This window comes from Petromyzon marinus, chromosome 37 (genome assembly GCF_048934315.1).
Source record: "Petromyzon marinus isolate PM22_M1 ecotype Great Lakes invasive population chromosome 37, UKy_Petmar_22M1.pri1.0, whole genome shotgun sequence".
NCBI classification, from domain to species: Eukaryota; Metazoa; Chordata; class Hyperoartia; order Petromyzontiformes; family Petromyzontidae; genus Petromyzon; species Petromyzon marinus.
The window spans coordinates 21351304-21373064 of NC_133703.1; the positions used below are offsets into that span (position 1 = coordinate 21351304).

General features: G+C 49.2%; 1 protein-coding gene across 1 annotated transcript in view; it reads right to left on the minus strand.

Annotated features, from left to right (window-relative positions):
* Positions 1 to 6672: 6672 nt before the first annotated feature.
* The window catches only part of LOC116949630 (Na(+)/H(+) exchange regulatory cofactor NHE-RF2-like), an 81698-nt gene continuing 66609 nt past the window's right edge, over positions 6673 to 21761 (minus strand). The window contains exons 4-6 of the mRNA XM_032967143.2: positions 20531 to 20574; positions 18755 to 18844; positions 6673 to 13710 (exon numbers count right to left, since the gene is read on the minus strand). Of these exons, the coding sequence (XP_032823034.1) occupies positions 13549 to 13710; positions 18755 to 18844; positions 20531 to 20574 (296 nt within the window). The 3' untranslated portion in view covers positions 6673 to 13548. The remainder of the gene's footprint in view (positions 13711 to 18754; positions 18845 to 20530; positions 20575 to 21761) is intronic.

A 21761-nucleotide genomic window follows, 5' to 3' on the forward strand; every position in this document is an offset into this window, starting at 1 on the left:
GGGCGTGCGTGCAACCGAGGTCAAGAACCACTGCTTTAAGAGTATGTGGCTGCTATACATTTCCACACGACAAACCACTGCGTTGGGCTATCATTTGTGATAGCCAGGTCGCTTCTGAAAAATAACTGTTTTGCACAGTGGGCCTTACCTGGTGAAATAAAAGTTATTCGTTTTTAAATAGCTTTGGCGAACCAATGTTTTCTAGCTGGGAGGAGCCATGGTTTTGAAATGTGCCCAATGTTTGAACTGCCTGTGCCTTGTGATCGAACCGGTGACCTTGGTGTGCTAATCATTACCCCGTGGCAGCAATCGTCCCGAGCAGGACATGAAAAGGGTCCCGAGACTTCTTGGAGGCTTCCCTGGCATGCAATGGCTATGTGATGTGCATGTGAAGCCATTTGTTAATTCACTGGCTACATGGTCTGTGTGCTCACACACGTGTACACACGGAGTCGTGGTGTTCGCCTATTGGGGGACCCGAAGCAGAATTTGTGTTTGGCTGGTTCGCCTCTCAGTTTACGTAGCCCTCGTGAGACGAGAGAGACAGAGACAAGAGAGTGTGATTTTTACTGAGATGGGAGAAACGTAGGCAAAGAGTAGAGATACTCTTTTGTTCTTTCGGTAAAGTCACGTAGGTAGAAGTAAAGTAAATCAGCACTTGTCCCGCTGTATCGGTTCCGCTTGATGACGGTTGCTTGTGTTGCGATCGAAACGTCGTGATTTATTTTATTTCTCTACCCACGTGACTTTACCGAAAGAACCAAAGAGTATGGATTCCTGCAGTCACGAAAGCTTCAAATCAAGAAAGAGTAAAGATGTCGTGACTAAAGAGATGTAAATGAGTTCGGTGGTTTATGTTACCGTAATTAGCTTGTTTGACTTTATTTGCATTCTGATTGAGCTTATTGCTTTAAATTAATCTCTCGTGTTAATACATCCAGGCGTCATCGAGCTGCTTGGGTATCTAAGACAAGTGTTCACCGATTTTCAGAGGGGAGGGGGCAGGCGGGGGGGTACTTTCGCCGATAGGACATCATCAGCGTGAGTGGGTTTCCGCCACACCATTTGAAACCATTGTTGGGTTTGACGGCAACACGACGATGATGATGATGGTGGTGGGGTGGTGTTTTCACTATTTGTGTTTTGTCCGTGGCCACACTAAAGGCCATCAGGGGCCGCCAGTAGCTCGCAGGGCCTTGCAATGAAGAACGCTGATCTAAGATTTTGCTTAGTTTGCTCATGGATAGCTCTGCCTGTGTACGCTGGCACACACGCATCTCTAAAGAGCCAATGGAACTCAATTCCCACTGGCGACAGATGAGCATCGCTCAGCACTCTGTGAGCCTGAGTAGGCATTGGCACTGACATCAAATAACATACATAATAATTAACAGCGTCTTTTTGTCAATCAACTGATTTACGAAGGACCTTCCCATGCTGTGTCATAATGGTTATTGTTTCAGCATACTTCACCAAGCTGGGCATTGCAGGTATCTAAAGCAACCCTACCAATCTAGGTTTGTCGCAGCTCTGTTGTATCGTCGCTGATGTGTGTTCCATTTTGCACATCCACCGCGGAGATGGAGCGATTAAATCGACTCGTACGCAGAAGCCACGTGGATTGTTGCGTCGCAAGACAGGGAGACGTGGCGATGGCTTTGGTGAGGCCTTCACCCAGCAGTGGATCGAGCATGGCTGTGACGATGGTGCTCGTGATGATGATGCTATTGGTGACGGGTAATGGGGTCCCGCAGCTATGGTTGCTAGCCCATTGGGGACCATGCACAGGAATCCGAATATGTATTTATACTGGAGGAATCCGATGAGCTATAAAGCGCTTTCACAGATGTAATTTTGGAGTAGCCCCGTTTTTAATTCATACAATCCTAGTAAGATGACAGACGAGATACTGTACTGACAAGAGGCAGAGATGTATGGAGCTGATGATTATATCCTGAGCCACTATTTGTATCCATTCCAAATTTGTTACGAATTTCCACTGAGCTCCTTTGGGGGCCCTGCGCCCTTTCTCGGGTTGCTTATGGGCGAGGCGCCTCCACAGCTCACCCCCCCCCCCCCCCCCGTAACGTTCCACGCGATGGCAGCAGAGGTCCTGATCGGGTGGGGAAGAGACGTAGATGACAGCCAGGGTGAGAGGAGGGGCAGCAGCAGCAGCGTTGGGACCGAGAGGATTGGCCGCTTTAAACCTGGGGTTGGGTAAAAAATTAACGAAACTTTAAAGGTCACACATAGACACCACACACACATTCTTTGTTCTCACGTTTGAACTAATTGCACCGATCATCCCCCTTACACCCCCCCCCCCCAATTGGTAGGAAGTGACAACTTGGAGAGGGCCATAAATGAACCGCCCAGGCTGTGAATGAGGGCGCCACGAAAGGGTTTAAAGTCACGGCGCCGTGGTCGAAGCGCACAATCCACATTCAGGGGGCCCGCGGGGTTAAAATCGTGGTGGCAGATTGAATCGGAACCACGATCATTACCACCACCACCACCATCATCATCGTCGTCATCTGAGGGATCAATAAACTATGCACCCCCCCCCCCTTTGCGGCAATGAAACGTGGTTAAACAAAATAAAGATCGGTTTAACACGTGGACATTCGCGACCAATATTATTAAAGACTATTCTGATAAATCACCCGATGTTGCTGGATGTGATTACCAGCGAAACGTCGTACTACTCAATTTGTAAATGTTGTGGATTTACTCTCCAACACACCGGTGGGCTGAAGTAACTAATCGGCACGTTTTGTTTACGTGACAAATCCCTTACTGGCTGTGTCGGATGGTGGAGGCTGACGACGCATTTATACTTTAGGAATAAAGTAGAGATCGATGGCTGCATTATGGCCTCTGCAAGTTTGATCCCTGGCCATGGCGAATTTCAGTGGCCGAGCGGTAGATCTATCTGGAACGTATGGCCCCTCCGAGTGAACATGGAAACCTGTGCAAACGTTGGGGCAACGTCGGTTGACGTCCGGCCAACATCTTGCGTGTTTATCGGTAAGTTGGGCCAATGTTGGTTCAATGGTTCCAACCACATTCCCACGTTGCGTGTTGACTAAAGGCTCGTTTCTCCCCGCTTCATTAACCACCACTGACCGGCGTGGTGAAGTATGGTAAAACCCTCCCCCACCTCCTCCATGACAGGGGGGGGGGGAGGGGGGAAAGAGATATTTTATCCGGCTGTGGATTCACAAAGGGCTGAACATGCACGCGTGCACCGGTGTGTGTGTGTGACGTGCCACGATTCTACTCTGCTGCGTATGGACGATGGGATAGGCTTCAGATATGCATGCATCATCTTATCTTGAAATATGTTTTATAGCGCCTTATCCAAGGCGCTTTACACAGAATTAACAATGTTACATATGAATGTAGTGGTGGAGATGAGGTTAATGAAATAGATGAGAGGAAGCAATGGGCACATCTGTGATAATCACAGCGAGTGATGATGACTATTTAATGAATGGGGAAAGAGTGAGAGCCATATAATGAGAATATGAAGAGCGAAAACAAAAGATGGCGGATATGAGGTGGAGATTAGAGGGTTATTGGGTGAGCTAGGGAAATAAGTGATTTTTTTAGTGCCCTACCTAATTACAGATCAATTCAGACCTTATTGGTCACCCCGTGCCTTTATAAATCTCAACGTTCATCCTACAAAGTCCCATCACAAGGGAGAAACACAACCAAAAAGACACTTTTTTTCCCCGTAATGAAACTGATGTACGCCGTATGGACCTGAAAACTCAATTTCTTTGTACAGGAATATGGGGTAAACCGTCTGGGGTGACAACTGTGGAGATTCCTGTCGCCGTGTATGGAGGGGGTGGTGGGGAGTGGTGGAGTGCATGGTTATAGAGTGCGCGAGTGGTGCCACGGGGTCGGTTCTGTGACCCACAGACCATGTACGTATGCTGAACTTCTTTCGCGCCGTACATAGCCAACCGTGAAACTCGGAGATACCGGGACCCGAGTTGATCATTCTCGGCGAGGTTCGCATTTCGGCCAGCGGGAGCGAGTCTACCTCTGCGACTCAAGAGACAAATATACAACTCTCCGCACGCTCGTCCGTAACACCGTGGCATTAACTATATAGAAATAGGTGACGTTTTCCAGGCACGGTCCTTTTTTTTTAAAGTACACAAACCTCGTCATTTACTGGTGGGTGGGATCGCGCAGGAGGCAATCGTGCCCCGGGGCCCTCTCAGTGAACACGCCAATGCTGGGAGATAATCGGTCAGGGAAAACCCCTCCGGCTCAACAATATCAAGATTATTTTCCAGGAACATTCTGCATTGGGAGATGTTTGGCCGAGAGAGAGAGAGAAGAGAGCTATAATTGAGTGGCATTTTGTAGGAAAAGCCCCGACTGCCCACAGAGAGGCCACGCACATCGAGGGATAACGCTCGAAGCTCCGCACACAGAAGGAATTACATTCAACTTGCTGTACTGCCCAGGGCCGGCTTAAGCTAGTGCGGGGCCTGTAGCATGTGATGTTATAAAGGGGCCCTAAATAATAATAAAAAACACGTAAATATAAAAATACACATTTTTTTACTTGCACAGTAAAGTAGTTGTATTTTTTTCATTTGCTATACAGGCATATAATACGACAAATCGCTAACCTTAAACTCCCAGTCGTTCATAAAAAAAGTTAAAGGAAGTATAGTACTATAGTAATAGAGCAAGTGCAGAATCACTGAACCGGATTTGATAGCTTGAAAGCGTTTAGCGCGCAGGGGCCCTTGAAAATGCGGGGCCCGTAGCATATGTAGCTACTTTTGCTACTATCCTACAAAAATACATTCATTTCATCCATGACTAATGTGTAAGAGATTCTCGCAACATTTTTCATATTAAATATATTTTTCTATAACATTGAAAATTGTTCAACATTTTAAAACTAAAAACTTTCACAATTTTTACAAATTTTAAACCATAAAATTCCGAACAACAATTGTACATCTTACCTTCCAGAGTTTTTTTTTGCATTGCTCGCAGGTGAAATGAGGTGCCCTAAGTTTGTCTTGATCCCCAACAGGCATGCCGAAATGTGCCTTGTATGCCTCACACATCTTAGCAGATGCTTCCACAGAGTACTTTTTCGCTCTTGTCTTGATAAATTGGCTACAGACAGAGCAAAATGCGTCTGCCAGGTGCTTTCAGCCTCTTGTTGCCATCTCAGAAAAATGCAGATATGTATCCACTTAGGCAGCTGGAACTAAACTGAACTGGTGGGCTTAAGGCCCCTGTATTTATACTACTATTTATATTACTGGAAAGTTCTAGAATGTTATAGAAGTTACTCCAAGTTTAGTCAGCACTGAATCTATCTGGAATGTTCTGGAAAATAGGTAAATTTCAAAATATCACTGTCCTGGTCACAAAAGCAAAGTTTGTAAAAAATAAAAGCCATCTTCTGTACTTTTGAGGCATAAGCAATTATGAAATAACACCTACTACCCAGTAACAAATAAAATAAAAAAAATGTTACAGTGTAATCCGGCACTGGTACTGCCAGCGGGTGTGTGGGAGTTCCGTAAATGTTATTCATCACTCCCTATGCTTCCGAAGCGTTGGCTCAAAGATGTCAACACAAGGCCCCGGCGTGCAAAGAATATTCTCATCTCTGCGCAAAGAAACTCCCGCAAGGCAATACAGTGACTCGATTTGTTTTATCACAGCAACAGCCACTGATGAGCTACACCAAACAAAGATCCCCCGTATAGGCTGAAGGGACTGTTGGGGCAAGTGCCGTTCGCGAGTTGCACGCGGAGGGTTGGGTGGGTGGCCAGCAATCATGCCCGGCCACCTTTGTCTCCCCAGTGGCGTTGTTTACATACCTTACCAGCTACTCCTTTGAGGCTGAGTCGACCTCGGGGAGAGGCCCAGGACCGGTTCAGGTAATCGTCGCCGGTGTTGGCCGTGAGCGGGAATCGAACTCGGCTCGCTGGGTTCGTAGCATAGTGCGCTAACCACTGCACCACCACTCCCCTCGAGTGACTCAACACGGATACACAAGTCTCGTCCCGTATAGCCGACGGCAGGCTGTGGTATGGGGCAGGTGTTGTTCGCGAGCACCCATGAAGGTTGCCGTGTTTAGAACCATGCATTGAGATTATTTAGATTATGTTGGTGCTATAAATGTCCAAATGATGGGGCCACTTTGCTGAGCTGTCATTTGTGGCCAGGTCGCTTCTGCGAAGTTAATGCCTCAGTGGGCTTTGCCTGGTAGGATGGGGGATGGTTCAGTGTTGTATTTGTTTGTGTGATTTGTTTACCTCTCTTGCACTTTGCACTCCTATCGTGCTTTTGTACTGTTTGTTGTTGTAACGTTCTTACCCGCCCCGACTGGACACCTGTGAAAAATAACATTATAGCTCATCGGATTCCTACAGTATAAATATTCGGATTCTGGTTGTTGTGACCAGCACCACGCCCGGCAGCTTTTATCTTCCCAGCGTCGATGTCTCAATACTGCAGACGGGTACTCGTTTAAGGCTGAGTCGACCTAGGGGCGAACTCGGCAGCGCGGTTTTGGATATTCGCCACCGCTGCTGGCCGTGGGTGGAAAACGTCGAACACGGGCCACTCGTTTCGCAGACACACGCAAGACACAAAACCCACATATGCGTTCTCATCTTGTATGCATTGTTAAAATTTATTAAGTGGTTTATTTTGTGTGTGTATTTTTTTAATTTGTACATAAATTGAATAGGAGCACGAGGAAGCTTTACAAGGCTACCGTTTTCAGTGGCGATCAAAACGATGAACGGTAGCGTCTCGGATGCCAACGCTAAAAGCATGCGCTAAGAGGGGAAATCATACAATTGATAGCAACGTAAGAAAAACAGCACTTAAAGTGAAGATTACCACTCAAGAGAAAGAAAAAACAATCTACTCTTACAATCACAAATATACACTCTTCGCTACATCGTTCATTCTTTTTTTTCTTACGCTTTTTTTAACAAAAGGGATAGTCAATAATAATAATCATTATGATGCTTTGTCATATACACATACCATGTTGAAGAAACACTTAAAAGTCTAGTCAGCTGTTAGCGGTATTCATCCGAACGATTTCCAGCACAAGGTAAAGTATTTCCCCCCCACTCAACAACACCACGAATCCTGACGAACGTCCAATAACTTAAGATGAATTTACTTTGCTGGTTGATGATAATACAACGGGGCCTAGTTGGCAGAGAGGCGGGGTGTAATGTGTATATTTTGAACTTCTTTCGCACCGTACGTAGCCCCAACCGTGCTCATCGGAGGTGCGGGAAATACATTTATCCAGTGGTTTATTGATGAGAATATATGTTGAGGGTGGGGGGGGGAATTAAAGACCGGTCAAATGGATGGGAAAATGTCATCCTCAGGCCTTGCAAGAATGTAGTACATTATGTCAGAAGTGACGATTTGCTCGCTTTAGAACACTCAATCTTTGCACACACACGATCTACGTTGCCGCCTCTGCTACAGGCACGCTCTTTCAAGCAGATCGTCGTTAGGGAGCGTTGTTAGGGAGCAGCTGTTAAAGCTGCCCGAGCACCGCATTACAACCTGGGTGCGGGTGGCACCACCTTGACAGACAGCAGTCGACTTCCGAAACGTTCACCACGTGACCCGGCCAGTCAGAGTTCGCAGCCCTGCGGCACGTGGCAGGGATGTCCCATCTCCCGCGACGAGGGCCAGTCTCACCACAGAACGAACCCAACAATTGATTTGATCACAAAGTGAGAACCCATTCTATCAACCTGGGGTGACGATCACGATGGGCTAAGCCAATGCTCGAAACGCAGAAGATCGGACGCGAAAGTGCACATTCTCGTTAGCAACGGCAAATATTTAGAAAACCACTTGGCTGGAAATTAAACCACCTCAACTTCCCTCTTTTCAAATCAGTGAAAATGTCCTTAATGTGCCCAAACAAGTCCCCCCCCCCGCCACCCCCCTCCTGTGGCGGAAATTCCACATTCCCGTGGCGTGGGCTTCGTTTATTATTGGGACGACCACACGATTCTCCTCGACGATCATCTCCTCTGCCCACCCTACCCGTGTCTGCCCCCCCCCCACGCTCTCACAACTCAAAGCGCCCACAGCACCACATGCTTGCACGTGCACAAACCAATTAGAGCCACAACAACAATCCAACTACCGAGTGTTAACGTTCCATTGCCTATCCCATACGGTCAGGTTGTCAACCGATGTGGAACCCTTCAAGACATTCATCGGCGAGCCTCAAACCCCGGCCTACTAACATCCCGTGCACCGCCTTGCGGGCAAACGACATCGGTTTCCCTGTAGACATGCTGCTCCCCGCCATGGGAATGTGGAATTTGCCATCACTGGCTCTGGGTGGCCAACACCCTGAGCCGGGGAAACCCACCTTTGTGTTTGCTTGTTACGGCCACGGTGACCTCAGTGTTATCACGCGCACCTTTCATTTGCTAACGTACGTTCGTGGCTGCCCTGATTAGCACTGGAGACGGTCACCCACAACCAGAGGCTTGACCGGTCCCCTACGTCGCGCCGTGAATTTACAGGCGCGGTCCCCTGCCTTATTTTATTTTTTTAAGGAGTCATTTTCAGTCCGTCTTACCGTCTTGCGATTAGTCGTTACAAGCGGACTACCTGGAGTGGGGTACAATTTTCGTTAAAAGAAATGCCATCAAACCATTGGCGTTGTGACGCACGCCTTGTCGCGCAGTATTGAAGGAAACTCATAGCCAAGGTCAGATGTCAACACGGCCAGCACCCTTGGCGACGATCGGTGCCGCGGATGTCATCGGGGGTGCCGCCCAAATCGCAAGACGGCACAAGCGAGAGCAGCACGTGGTCGCGTCGCGGATGGGCACGTGTTTTCATTGAAGGGGATTATTGAAGCTTCACGAAGCACGCCGAATAGTTTTCGGTAGCCGATGCAACGAGTTACAATTTGGCATCATTTCCTCGTCTTAAAATTCTCTCCGCACGCCACTCGAGGCTTCCGATTTTGTTTGTCGTTACGCAACAGTGAGCGCCGCTTTACGCGAGTTAAAAACGATTTGGGAAAACAGATTTGGACGGGCCGTAATTATACCGCCGCGAGATTATATTCCCCCAATGAATACATTTCGGACGCGGTGACTGATGTTCAGATAAATGGAGTAATTTCTCTGACCTTGAATTAGGAACCCATCAAGTTGGCATTATAGTTAATAAAATATAAATTATTGGACAAATCCGCATTTGAGCTCCGTACCAATAACTCGTGTGGATATTTCAAGGCCCTGACCTTTGCTTTTCGACCAATGATTAACACATGAAAGGGCAATTAAATTGTCATGGTTTCAGCCCGACATACGTGGTGATCTCACGAAATCATTTCGCGCACGGCCTTCGACCACCGACTGCAGTGTGCCGATTGACGGCGCAGCATACATTCATTCACTTTAAATTAAGATGAAATATTTCCAGATGACATATTTCGCAATCCCTTCAACACTCCGGGTAAATTATGGGACACTGCATCGTGCGGACGTTTAAACACTGCAAAAAATAGTGGCGCGTTGATTATGCAGATAAACCATGAACGTACGATTTTGTTTTAGTACCGTACGTGCATGTATGTGTGCTTATTTACATATTACCACGTACAATTAATTGGAAGAGCCATCGGTAGGGCTAAGAACTCCCCCGGGCATGAGAACATCACGTTAAAATCCTGGCTAATGATGCTTCAACATCATCACCTCTTCTCCGGGGTATGGAAATGGAACGCTCCCGCCACCGCGATGAGGTTTGTCCCAACAGTTCGTAAGGGAAGGCGACCGCGGTCGTTGTGGCCATGAAGTTAGACAACGATCTATCGTAAGCAGAGTTTACGTTGGAATCGCAGAAGCCACATTGGCCAATCGGCGACTTGTGGGCTGCCCAACTTTAAACAACTACAACCCCCGCTGCTCGGATTACGACCTGTGAGCTCAACACTGGTGAGGTGCAACGTGTGGCTCGAGAGCCCAGAGTGGAGTTTAGAAACATGCGTTTAGATTGTTTAGGGTATTTGTCTGCTGCTGCCGCCATACATTTCCACGTAATGATAAGCCACTTCGGTGAGCGATCATTTGTGGCCCGGTCGCTTCTGAAAAACAAGCTAATAGCTTATTGGGCTTTAATTGGTTAAATAAAAAGTTTATTTTATTTTTTGAGTGATTTGCTTACCTTTCCTAAACTTTGTACTCCTAACGTGATTTTGCACTGTGTGTTGTGGTAACGTTCTGACCACGTGCCCCTACTTGACATCTGTGAAAAAGAGCTTCATAGCTCATCGGATTCCTCCTGCTGTATAAATACACATTGATTCCGATTCTGGAGTTAGTTGCCTGTTGAGTGATAGAAGGACTCGAGACCCGATCCGCACGGCGATCGTAATTAATGGCCGTGTGTAGAGTTAGCGACTCGATTCAAGATTAAATTGTTGTTTTGCCAGTTTGGCGAGTGTAGCAGCCTCTAGTGGCTGGAGGGGGGGGGGGGTCACGTGAATTCATTACAAAAAAACATCGGAATCGAAAAAAAAACATTCTTACAGGTGCGCTTCGATGCGTATATGCATCGTGAACTGAATACCAATAGATGAATTGGTGCATCATTAGCGCAAATCGCCTACGAGCACAGGGCAATGCTCAAAGTGCCTCCATATAAAATGGGTCTCCTCGCATTAAAACACTTCGAGTGGCTTTCAAACAATCGTACAAAAATATATTAGAGTAAGTATAGTCCACAGGAGAGACAGGCGTGCCGTATAAACAAGCATATGTTTACAAGTTTAATCGAGATTGTCCTTTTCCATGGAGTTAAGGCCACCTGTAACCATCAAGGCGGCGACACCCTGAGAGTGCCGAGCGTGCGCACGATGCACGAGACACTTATTCGTTATTATCCAGCCTGGGCACTCGATCGCCAATCGGGAAGGTCGCACACGTTCCAAGTCTTCGGTGAGGGAGCGGCTCATCACATCGTCGTCATCATTATCACTACTCGCTCGGAGAAGGATAAAAATGACTATCACGGCTGTTCTGTGGATACACTTACCACCCCACCCCCACCCCTGTCAGAGAAATGTGGAATTTCCTCCACTGGATAAAGGGCAATGGACAAGAGTCCCAGAGAGGTGAGTCGTCGACTTTCTCAAACTCGTGAAAACTCAAGTAGAAATTGGACAGTTTTTTTGTAAGATTTTTTCGTGCATTTTTTTTTTACTTTATTTTAACATTTTAACCCTCATTAGAAGATTGCATGCACAGAGTGAAAAGTCAAAACTGGGGTATTTTTTTTTTATGCCAAAATATTTTTTCTTCCCACCTGGACTTATGCGTCACAAAATCATACAAAGCAAAGCCTCGACGGTCGAAACTGAAATACTGGCAATGAAAACGTCAGCCACGATTCAGGGTGAATATTAATGCCGCTTCGAGCGAGTTGGGGTCGGGGGACAAGTTGCCATCACGTGAACGCGCCGGCGAAATCGTGGGGAAAGGAAGTTCACCATCGTGCGCTACAAAAATAAACTAAATCTCGAGCATGCTTATTTGTCGACGTTGCTTATTTAAATTAGTTTCGTTGAGCGTGTTAGTTCGAGAAAACGGGTTAAATTGAGTGTATTCGTCGCAAATTTTCACCCCCCCACCCTACCTAAAGTAAAATGATTAACAACAATCTCTTTTAACACTGAGCTTCCAGTTAAGGCCGACGGGAAAAACTGCTACACGCTAGAAAGCCGAGACCGTCGCAAGGAATCGTGAAAATTTAGTACAAAATGCGACCGCTAATTGATTAATTAACATTCCGTGGAAGCAAACTTGCAAATTCCCGACACGTCATTTCCTTTGCTCATCGACAAATATAAATCGGATTGGTTGTAATAAATGATCAACTCGCAATCGACGACGACAACGACAACAACAAAATCTACGCTTCCGTAATCGTGGTAAAATTCATTCAGATGAACCGAAGAAGCTGACTCCGTGATTTTCGTAGGTCATAGTTCGTGACTTTTAACCTGGGCGACCGCTTACAAATCTGCGAGCTACATCCAAATGTTCCTCTATTCGATAACAAAAAAGGAAACTAAAAATAATAATAAAATAAAATACAATATCCTATCAATCCACATAACTGTCCAGTCAATTACCACAAACTGACCGTGTGCCATGTGAGCCAAGTGCATTGTGGGAGTAGCGTGGGGGAGTGGGGGGCGGTAGGTGTGTGTGTGTGTGGGAGAAGAAATCATGGTAAAAGTGTATTTGCCGCTCAATATAATCACCATACGTGTTAAATATCATACACATGTATGTTGTGTTTTTTTCTCTGACTAGAGACAAGAGGGAGGTGAGTCGGGGCAGACTATGGCAGGTTAACGCATACACTGATTTTGACGATGTTCGTGTATTCACTCCGGAATCGTCTTGGGTGTTGTTGGGGAAGTGGCAACAGCAGCTTTGTGGTTCTGGTTTGGCCGGCAATCAAACTCCAACGCGAAGTGACATTTCCAGGCGAGGCATGCAGGCGTTTGGGTATCTGAAGTTTCAAAGACAAAGATTCTGGCCCTCCCACGAGGTTGTCAGCCTTAAATTGGCACCTGGTACGATATGCAGCCTTCGGCACAGGGATGACAAAAGTCGGCCGAGCGTGGTGGTGGCCACCCACCCGCCCGTGCGCCGTGCTGGCCACAACGAGCGCTCGCTAACAGCACTGGCCCAAATATTATTTGCCGGCTGTATAGGGGATCTCTGTCTGACAAATGTGGTCTCGGTGGTATCAGGACGATCCCCGAGGAGTTCCTAAGATACGGCAACGTTATTTTGTCTGACACAGAAGTTCAGCGAATGACAACGTTTGTGCCAAGGGTCAAATGAGGACGGCCTTTACTTCGTGACAAGAAGCCGAGAGCATGGCTCTGAAATTAATAAAGAAAGAAATAAAAGGAAAACCTCTGATGGAGTTTGTCACCTGCTTAAAACCAAGGCCACGAGCTGCCATTGAGGGGGGGGGGTGGGGGGGAGGCACCAATGGGCAAAAAGGGAAAGGCTGAGAGAACGGGAGACTGGGTGGATGGGAGACTGGGAGATCAAAAGGCGAGGTTGGGAGGCTGGGAAAGGCAAAATGGGAGGTTGGAAGGCAGGGATATTAAGAGGGTAAATGATCTCTGGGAATTTGGTATGGAGGCTAAGAGGCAAGGAGGGGCTTGGGGATATTGGGGGGAGGGGGGGGTAGGGGGGAGGTTGGAATTTGGGAAGTTGGCTGGGAGGGTTGGGACATGAGGAGTGAGGGGGCTGAGAAGCTCGGTGGCCGGGCACTGCGAGGGAGACCGGTGGAGCCTGTGGGGCGGTGGCTTGCTGGGAGGTTTCGCTCTGGAGGCCGAGGCTATGCGGCTGCAGTGGATGGCCGTGCGTGCTGTGAGCTTTTGGGGGTGGGTTGGGTGGTGGGGGGGGGGGGTAGGTGGGTAGGGGGCAGTGAGTGCACAACGTGCGAACTTCAGAAGCTGCTGAACAGCTCCTTCTTCTTGCTCCAGTCCATGGGGGGCGCGCGCCGGCCGCCGCGCTTCCGCACGAACTTCTCCTTGGCGTCCGCCACGCTGAGGCGCAGGTCGAGGCCGACCTCGGCAAACGGGTCCCGCTTGGCATCCCCGTCGCTCGCCTGCACGGGAAGAGCGGCGCGGCGAGCCGTGCGTTAGACCGCAAGCAGGGCACACGGCGGCACGCAGAGCGCCTTCGCGACTCCCGCTCGGCGGAAAGGTGCCCCTACTACTGCAGCGTGGCGCCTATAATGTACGCGCGTGCGTACGTACTTTGAGCTTCCTTCACACACCGTACGCAGCCAACCGTAGCCTAAACCCCCCCCCTCCCCCCACTACATTCTGCCAAACTTTGTCAAGTCCTTGCGCCAAATGTGAGTGGCGGAGTGCCGACGTGGTTAGGCACGTGCAAGCGGGTTGATAAGTGATGTTTCTTTGCTGATTTCCTCATTCTGCTCACGACAAAGAGAGAGAGACAAAGTCTGTCGTATTGTTAATAGCAGAGAGAACACGTCTTGGGTTAAAATGTGCTTTGTTCAGCTGATCGGCTTCAAAGGTTGGACGTTCGTTAATGGGTGAATGTGCCGACGTGGAAAAGGATTGAGTTAACAGACTTTACGTTTAATCAGTAGCAAACGGCGGTGGCACGAGGTGCGGTGCAAATCCGCCCATCGTCTGCAATATTGCTTTTCCTTTTGTATTAATGGACATGGCGCCATAGTTTAGACAGACAGCTCTTGCCAGTTACATCTGCCAACAGAGTAGCATTTGCTTAACAAGCACCAACTCTGCTGATGAGACCCACACGGTCAAAACCAGTCCCGTGTTTCCTTGCAAAGAACTATAAACTATTAAATAAACTATTTTTTTTTATTTTACCAGGTAAGGCGCACCGAGCTAGCTATGTAGCTCTTTTTCAGAAGCGACCTGGCCACAAATGATTGCTCAACGAAAGTGGCTTATCACGTGGAAATTTGTAGCAGCCAAATACTCTAAACACGTGATTCTAAATGTGGAGGGAAAAACCGGGGGACCCGGAGAAAAATCCACGCGACCACGGGGAAAAGAGAGACACTGCAAACTCCAAATATACAGCAAGCGTCAGGGTCGGGATCGAACCCACGACCTCCTGCATACCAGGCAAGGAAGATAACATCGGGCCACCGTGCCGTGATGTTATATTCTGCTGCTGGGTAATATTTATGTGGGAAGCCAATAGGTAAGATGGACTAGAAAATATATTTAATTTTACACCGAATAATAAACACACAATGGGCGTGGACCAAAACTGTGATTTTTCCACGACCCCTTCATAGCGTACGGAGGCCTTGGCCGGGACACAATTCCCACCACGTTTACTCTGCCCCAGAGGTGACGGTGCAGCCCTGAAATTGCTCGCTCACGCCACTGCTGGCGGAAGAGCCTCAACCGGAGGTCACCACCTCTGGAGGGCATCGCGGCCTGCCCAGCCACGCCAGCAAGACTTCTTGGAAGAGCGAGCGAGTGCCCACACTTTATCTCACCACGCGAACTACCAATCGTCTGTCAGCGGTGCGCCCATTCATACCGCTGGGTGGACCAGAAACTCGCACCGTTGCTTCAACTGCCACGCGCAGTAAGCATGCTCACCATTACACCTCTGTGTACGGATGTACGTACGGTGTTGAACTTCTCTCGCACTGTAAGTAGCCAACTGCGTTAATCGTAGGTGCGGTGGGGGTTGGGGGGGGGGTCAACAAACTGTGGCAGCGTCCATGCAAAACGGTCCCCAAAAGCGTGCTCAAGGCCTCTCTTGCTGGGGCTGGCCGCCTCAGACGAACCGGGGCCGGCCGACGTTGCCGACACCACCGTGGTTATGAGAGACCGGTCTTCAACCCGACAGGGGGGGGGGGGGGAGGTGTGGCCTCGCTTCACCACCGTCAAGTTTGTTTTTTAAACTACACGGCGGCGAGTCACACAACTTGCAGATGCAGTGGATGAAACGCAGCCAAAACAAAACACGCGCTCTCGTTGAGATGTTTCTAACGGCTGCCGGGTGGCGGCTTCGGGGGCTCGTAATGGCTTTTGCCAGAGACAGGGAGCAGGCGGTGATGAGATCACGGGTTCAAATCCGGGTTTCAGCTGCTCATGATTTAACTGGATTCTCCGTGTGTGTAGCGAGCTAAGGTTGACGCGCTAACCGCTGCACTACCGCTCGCAACAAATACGGTCGCATACAAACGCACACGCTTACACACACACACACACGGCTAGCGAATTCTAAGACGGGAGGTGGACAGTGCCAGGCAGGGGACATGAGGGGGGGGGGTATCAACGAGGACACGATGGCTCACGGCGACGTGGCTCGGGCCCAACCGGGCTCGGTCGTGTGGCCCATTTTCAATGGCGGGCACGCAGGGGGACGTGGGAAAAGTTCCGCAGATTAATTAAACATTAGACGCCACACTGCATCGTTCTTTAAACAAGCACCTTATCAATTAATTGTGTTGTTTCCAAACAGAATTTGTCTTTTGTTGTTTTGCAAGAGGCGCAGGAGTACACACTGTGCCCCCTGTGCAAGTCTGGCAGTAAAAATAGCATTTTTTTTACTTTTGTATTGAGCCACGGTTTTTATGTATTATAGTTTGTTTGCCAAATTATCTCCTGATTGGGTTAATTGCGCCACGGGCATAGCCATGTGAGATGAAGAAGAAATATCGGCACCGAACGGAACGGCCCGCAGAAGATGACATTGCAGAACTACTTCTGAAGTCGATTGAACAGGCCTGTCATTGGAAACACGTGGATTAATTGTTATATACGGTATATGGTCACGTGACAATAGGGGTTTGTCACATGACCATCAACTAAATATTTAGTATTCAGAGTGAGAATAAGCTGGATCGAATGACAAAGAAAACAAAACATTTCGGGTGTCCCATTTGAAGGAAACCACTTGAGCAGTGCACTTTGAAATCTAGAATAACTAATTTCTTTAGAACTGCTTTTGTGTGTTTAGTTTGTTGTCCTTCCCCCGCGCACCTCCTTGTTGGCTACGTACGGTGCGAAAAAGGTAAAAAATGCATACATACATACATACACACTCCACTTATTAGAAAGTGGTTCAGGCCTGATGACGAATAGGCAGCCCAAGGAGATATTATGCTCAAAGCGGACGTCAACCAGGGAGACGGAGCGGTGACATGCGTTCACGTGCAGGAGCTCGACGGATTGTTGCATTGTGAGAACGTGATAAACGGTGATGCTTTGGAAAGCCTCTCATCCAGCAGTGGATAAATCATGGCTGATGACCGTTTGAAAAACAACACATTTTTGTTTCTTATTCACGTGCGTTCGAGACGCATAAAATACGAACGTTTAACTTTAAACATTTGCCTTGGACATGATAAGGAGGCTTGTTTTTCAAGCACGTGTACTTATCTTGTCACGCCTCCAACGCATTTTTATTACGAACGTACTCGCGACTTGCGTGAGAATCAACACGGAACCCCGTAGCCTCAAAAGGGTTGGTGTGTTATAGAGAGGTCACAAGTCACTGGGCCCAGACCAACAACTTGCACAACACTTATCAACAACAAAAAAGCCACTCAACACATTCGTCAATAACGCTGTGCAGGCCTTACAGGGAAATAAAACCATAACGGGTGACGTTTTGGGCAATGGCCTTTCTTCAATGGTCACAATCAGAATCTAGATTTAGACTGGAGAAATCCGATGAGCTACACAGCTCTTTTCTCACAATGGTTGGTTTCTCTCTGCCCCGACGACAGTGGTGGGCCGCTCTCGACAGCGCCCGCAACAACAACAACGCGTGGAGGAAGAGGACATTGTGGACGCATCCTTCGTGATTGCGAAGAGGTCGGGGGACTCCAGCCAACTGCGAAACGGGCGAGGTGCGCACCCCGTCAGGCCGTAACATCACCGATGACCGCCCCCCGATAGAACCACGCGAGTTCCGGTGGGACGAGTGAACTTCTCCACTCGGCTGCCCCAATACAAACACGGCGTACTCTGGTGCAACAAGCGAATTCCACTCTGCCACCACACCCTGGATGCCGTGGAATGGCTCGCAACATTTAAAAAAAAATAATACAAATGTAGCCCTGTTGCCTTTTTGTTCAAACACGGTGCGAAAGCGGACGATAGTTCGTCGCGCTCGAGCACGACTGCCAACGCAGCCTCGCCAAGAAAATTATTATTACTTTTAATTCACGGTCATCTGAAACCTGTATGCCCGTTGAACTTCTTTCACACCGTACGTAGCCAACCGTGCTAATCGGAGGTGCGGGTGAAGGACAAACTAAACACGGAAAGCAGTTCTAAAGAAATTAGTTTTCAATCCAGATGCTTTAACAGTGCATTCGCTCCAGTGACTTAATAATAGCGGAAGGAACAGCGCGTTCCAGACGGCCGCAGAAGCGCATCCGATAAGCGCGCGAAACCTTGATTCGAACTCGGGAAATTCGCCGTCGCCTGGCCGAGTGCCCGGGACCGTGGGTTTCGTAATCGTCGCAACGCTCATCCGGCAGCGCCTCAATTAGGTCGCGGCTGAAAAGATGAGGATCGGAAGCGCGGGAAGAGGGCCCCCCCCCCCCCCCCCCGCGTGTCCATGCCTCGTTAGTCGGTAATTGCGGTCACGTTAGGGACGTGCAACACCGCCGCACCGCGGCCACGGCCCACTGGGCTCATTTAACGAGCGCTCGCTAACGGCATGACCAAAATAGTCACGGTGGTAGTAGCAATAATAAAGCCTTACGTCGCGGCTACAACCGAAAAGAGCACACGACTACGTTGGGGTTCGTAGCGCGAGGGGTCGAGCAGGGGAGACGAGGGGGAGCGGGGTGCCCTGGAGGTGGGGTGGGGGCGTGTGATGACGGAGATATCTTCCTCCAACAGTGGATTGATCGTGGCTGACAATATTGATGATGATGGTGGTGGAGATGCCTCCATCCAGACGGTGGATTCCCCATGATTTACAATGATGATGTTATAGAATATAGGACACACAAACACGCGCAGGTATCGGACACACATTAGATGGCGGGAGCAAGAACAAATGCCGCTGGGTTCAAGCGCGGCGTACGCGGTGTTATCAAACGGGAGCTGCTCGCAGTCGAGAGAGCCACAGAGCTCCTGTGGCCACGCGGCTGTGTGAGCGGGGCTCACCGGAGGGGAGTATGGGGAGGGTGGAGAGTCGCCGGGCTGCTTGGGAGATGGAGGCTCGCTGCTGTTATTCTCGGAGAGGCTCCCGTTGGTCTGAACGCAACAGATACAAAGATTCACCACCCCCCCCCCGATGTTAGCCACACAAGACTGTCTTCATACGAAGACACAGAGTTATAACGACTTTTGTCTTCCTAGTGGCGATGTTTACACATCTCACCAGGTACTTATCTAGGGCTGAGTCAACCTAGGGGAGGCCCAGGACTGGTTCAGATAATCGTCACTGGTGATGGTGGCCGTGAGCAGGAATAGAACTCAGGTCGCCGGATTTGTAGCGTGGTGCGCCAACCCGAACCACTACTCCCCACACGTGTAGCCTTAACAGACTGTTGGGGTAAGTGCTGTTAGTGAGCAGCACCTATGAAAGCCTGAACAGCACACGAGGGGGTGGGTGGCCAGCACCACGCCCAGCCGCCTTTGTCTCCCCAGCGGCGATGTTTACACACCGCACCAGGTACTCGTTTGAGGCGGGAATTGAACTTGGATCGCCGGGTTCGTAGCTTAGCGTAGCACTGACCGCTACACCACCGCTCCCTACACACACACGGAGGGTGGGGGGTGGTAAACTATAACTCCCTTTAAGAGGGCACTCGGATACAAGCATGGTGTGTGCAACACAAACATGTGCTTCAGTGTGCATTTCAGTCATGAACGAATTCGGGTCAAAGTGTCTCCCTGTTCAAATTACGACTAGGCTATGTCAATCTGTTTTTTTTTTTACTAGTGGTGGAAATTCCTCATTCTTACGGTGCAAAACCGTCTTTCCATTGGCTTAGCCACTGTTGTCTATCAATCAAATCGTTGTTGCTCATTGCATCGAGTCAAAAAGGTTGTTCCCACCCTGCCATGCCCTGTAACCGCCACCACTGCTAACGTCTTGGGCCATCGTCATCATTGTAGCTCATTGGGGCCTTGCCAGCGGAAATAACGAAAGCGCAAGTTCTGTCGATGGGTCGAATCAATTTCTTCCCGGGATTTCAAACCATACAATTTTGTTTTGTTAAGTTGAGGCATCCTGGTCACACCATAAGCTGGCCAATACGAATTATAATCGTGAAATAAAGCAATGTTTCTGGGAGTGAGATTTATTCACTTTTCTCAGGAAGTATTTACCACTGACCCAGAAACTATTTGGTGAGAAATTATGGCCCCGTTGGCGAGATGTTAACTACCTCGCCTGGTATACAGGAGGCCGTGGGTTCGATCCCGACCCTGACGCCTGCTGTATATTTGGAGTTTGCGGGTCTCTTTTCCCGTATTCGTGTGGATTTTTCTCTGGCACTTCCAGGTTTTTCCCTATGCATTTAGAATCAACGTGCTTTTAGAGTATTTGGCTGCTGCGAATTTCCACTTGATGAGCCACTTCGTTGAGCTAACATTTGTGATAGCCAGGTCACTTCTGAATAAGAGCCCAGTGGGGCCTTACCTGGAAATATCAATCATTGTTCAGTTTAATCAGCCAATCGTCTCTTCGCAGTCTATCACGCGAGATTCTCCTTTTGTGGGGAGTCGGAAGCGGTTGGTGTCGCGAGGATGGGCGAGCCCCCGCCCGAACAAAAGGAACATGGAATTTTCACCGCTAGCTCGGTTCCATCACCGATGGAGACAGACACCACCACCGCCACCCCCCCCCTTGCCCCACGCTCATTTGAGCAGGGAAAACGCTTGGCCTCGGCGGCCGTGTGAGTGCGGCGACGCCGTAGCTAAACGACTGCGTACCCGGCTCTTCGGCGTCCCGTTCGGCAGGGGCTGTGGCAAGGGACCTGCGAAATACAAAAAAAAAAGCACAAAAAAAACCAAGAGGTGAAGCGCGGCGACGAAACGCGGCGGCGTTAAGTTGGTTCAACACGTAGGCTTTCGCGACCAATATGATTCACAATAAAGATTTTTGGGTGACATCGCGTAAGTAGAAATGTGGTGTCGTAACCCTCCACACCACCCGAAACAGCCAGTAAGGTTTGTCACGTAAACAACGTGCCAATTCGTTACGACTACAGCCCACCGGTGTGTTGGAGAGTAAATCCACGACATTTACAATTTGAGTAGTATGACGTTTCACTGGTAATTACATCCAGCATCATCGGGCGATTTGCCAGAATGGTTAAGTTTGTGGCGGCCGCGCGCCATGCCGCTCTCCACGACGTTCTCAGAGAAGCTCCCAGCGCAAGCGAAACGTCACGCATCGTGCCAAACAACTCGGGCTCAGAATCTTTATTTTAGACTGCAGGAGGATTCCGATGAGCTGCGGGCGCTCTTTTTTTTCACAGATGTCCAGTAGGGCCCACGGGGTCAGCAAGTTACGACAGCAGACAAGCCGAAACAACGATAGGAGCGCAAAATAGAGAAAAAATGTACGCAAGTCACTAAATATAAATAGTAAATAAACAATTCAACTTTTCATGTAACTCCGATTTATGAAGCTTGGGCCAGGCACCAAGGCGCCGTTGTGCAACACAGCGCAGGAACACGTACAGAGGACGACCCCCCCCCCACTCCACTCCCACAACCGCGATGGACCCTGTGTTGCCAATAAACGCAAAAAGTACCGGGCGGAAGGGGGGCCGGGGGGGGGCGGAGGGGAATAGGGGGGGGGGGTCGGGGGGAATGGGGAGGGAGCGGGCGGGGGGTGGGGGTGCAAATGCGCAGGACGCCAAGCAGGGGAGTGCCGGCGGTTCGCATTCTCCCCTAAGCGAGAGCGACAGAGCGCCGCTTGTTTTCCCCGCATCAACCCGTGCCACCCTGTCACCCCCTCTCCCTCCCTCCCAACACCACGCGCAGCCACCCCCGCCACTCGGAGGCTTTGGATCAAAAAGTAAAAAAAACATAATTACGCGCGTGAAGGCTCCGCTTTGTTCGAGAACGATACTTTGCTGCAAATAAATAAATAAGCAAGGCCTAAAACCGCGGCCACCACCCCCGCCGGAACGCGCTGCGCCGGGCGAGGGGAGGC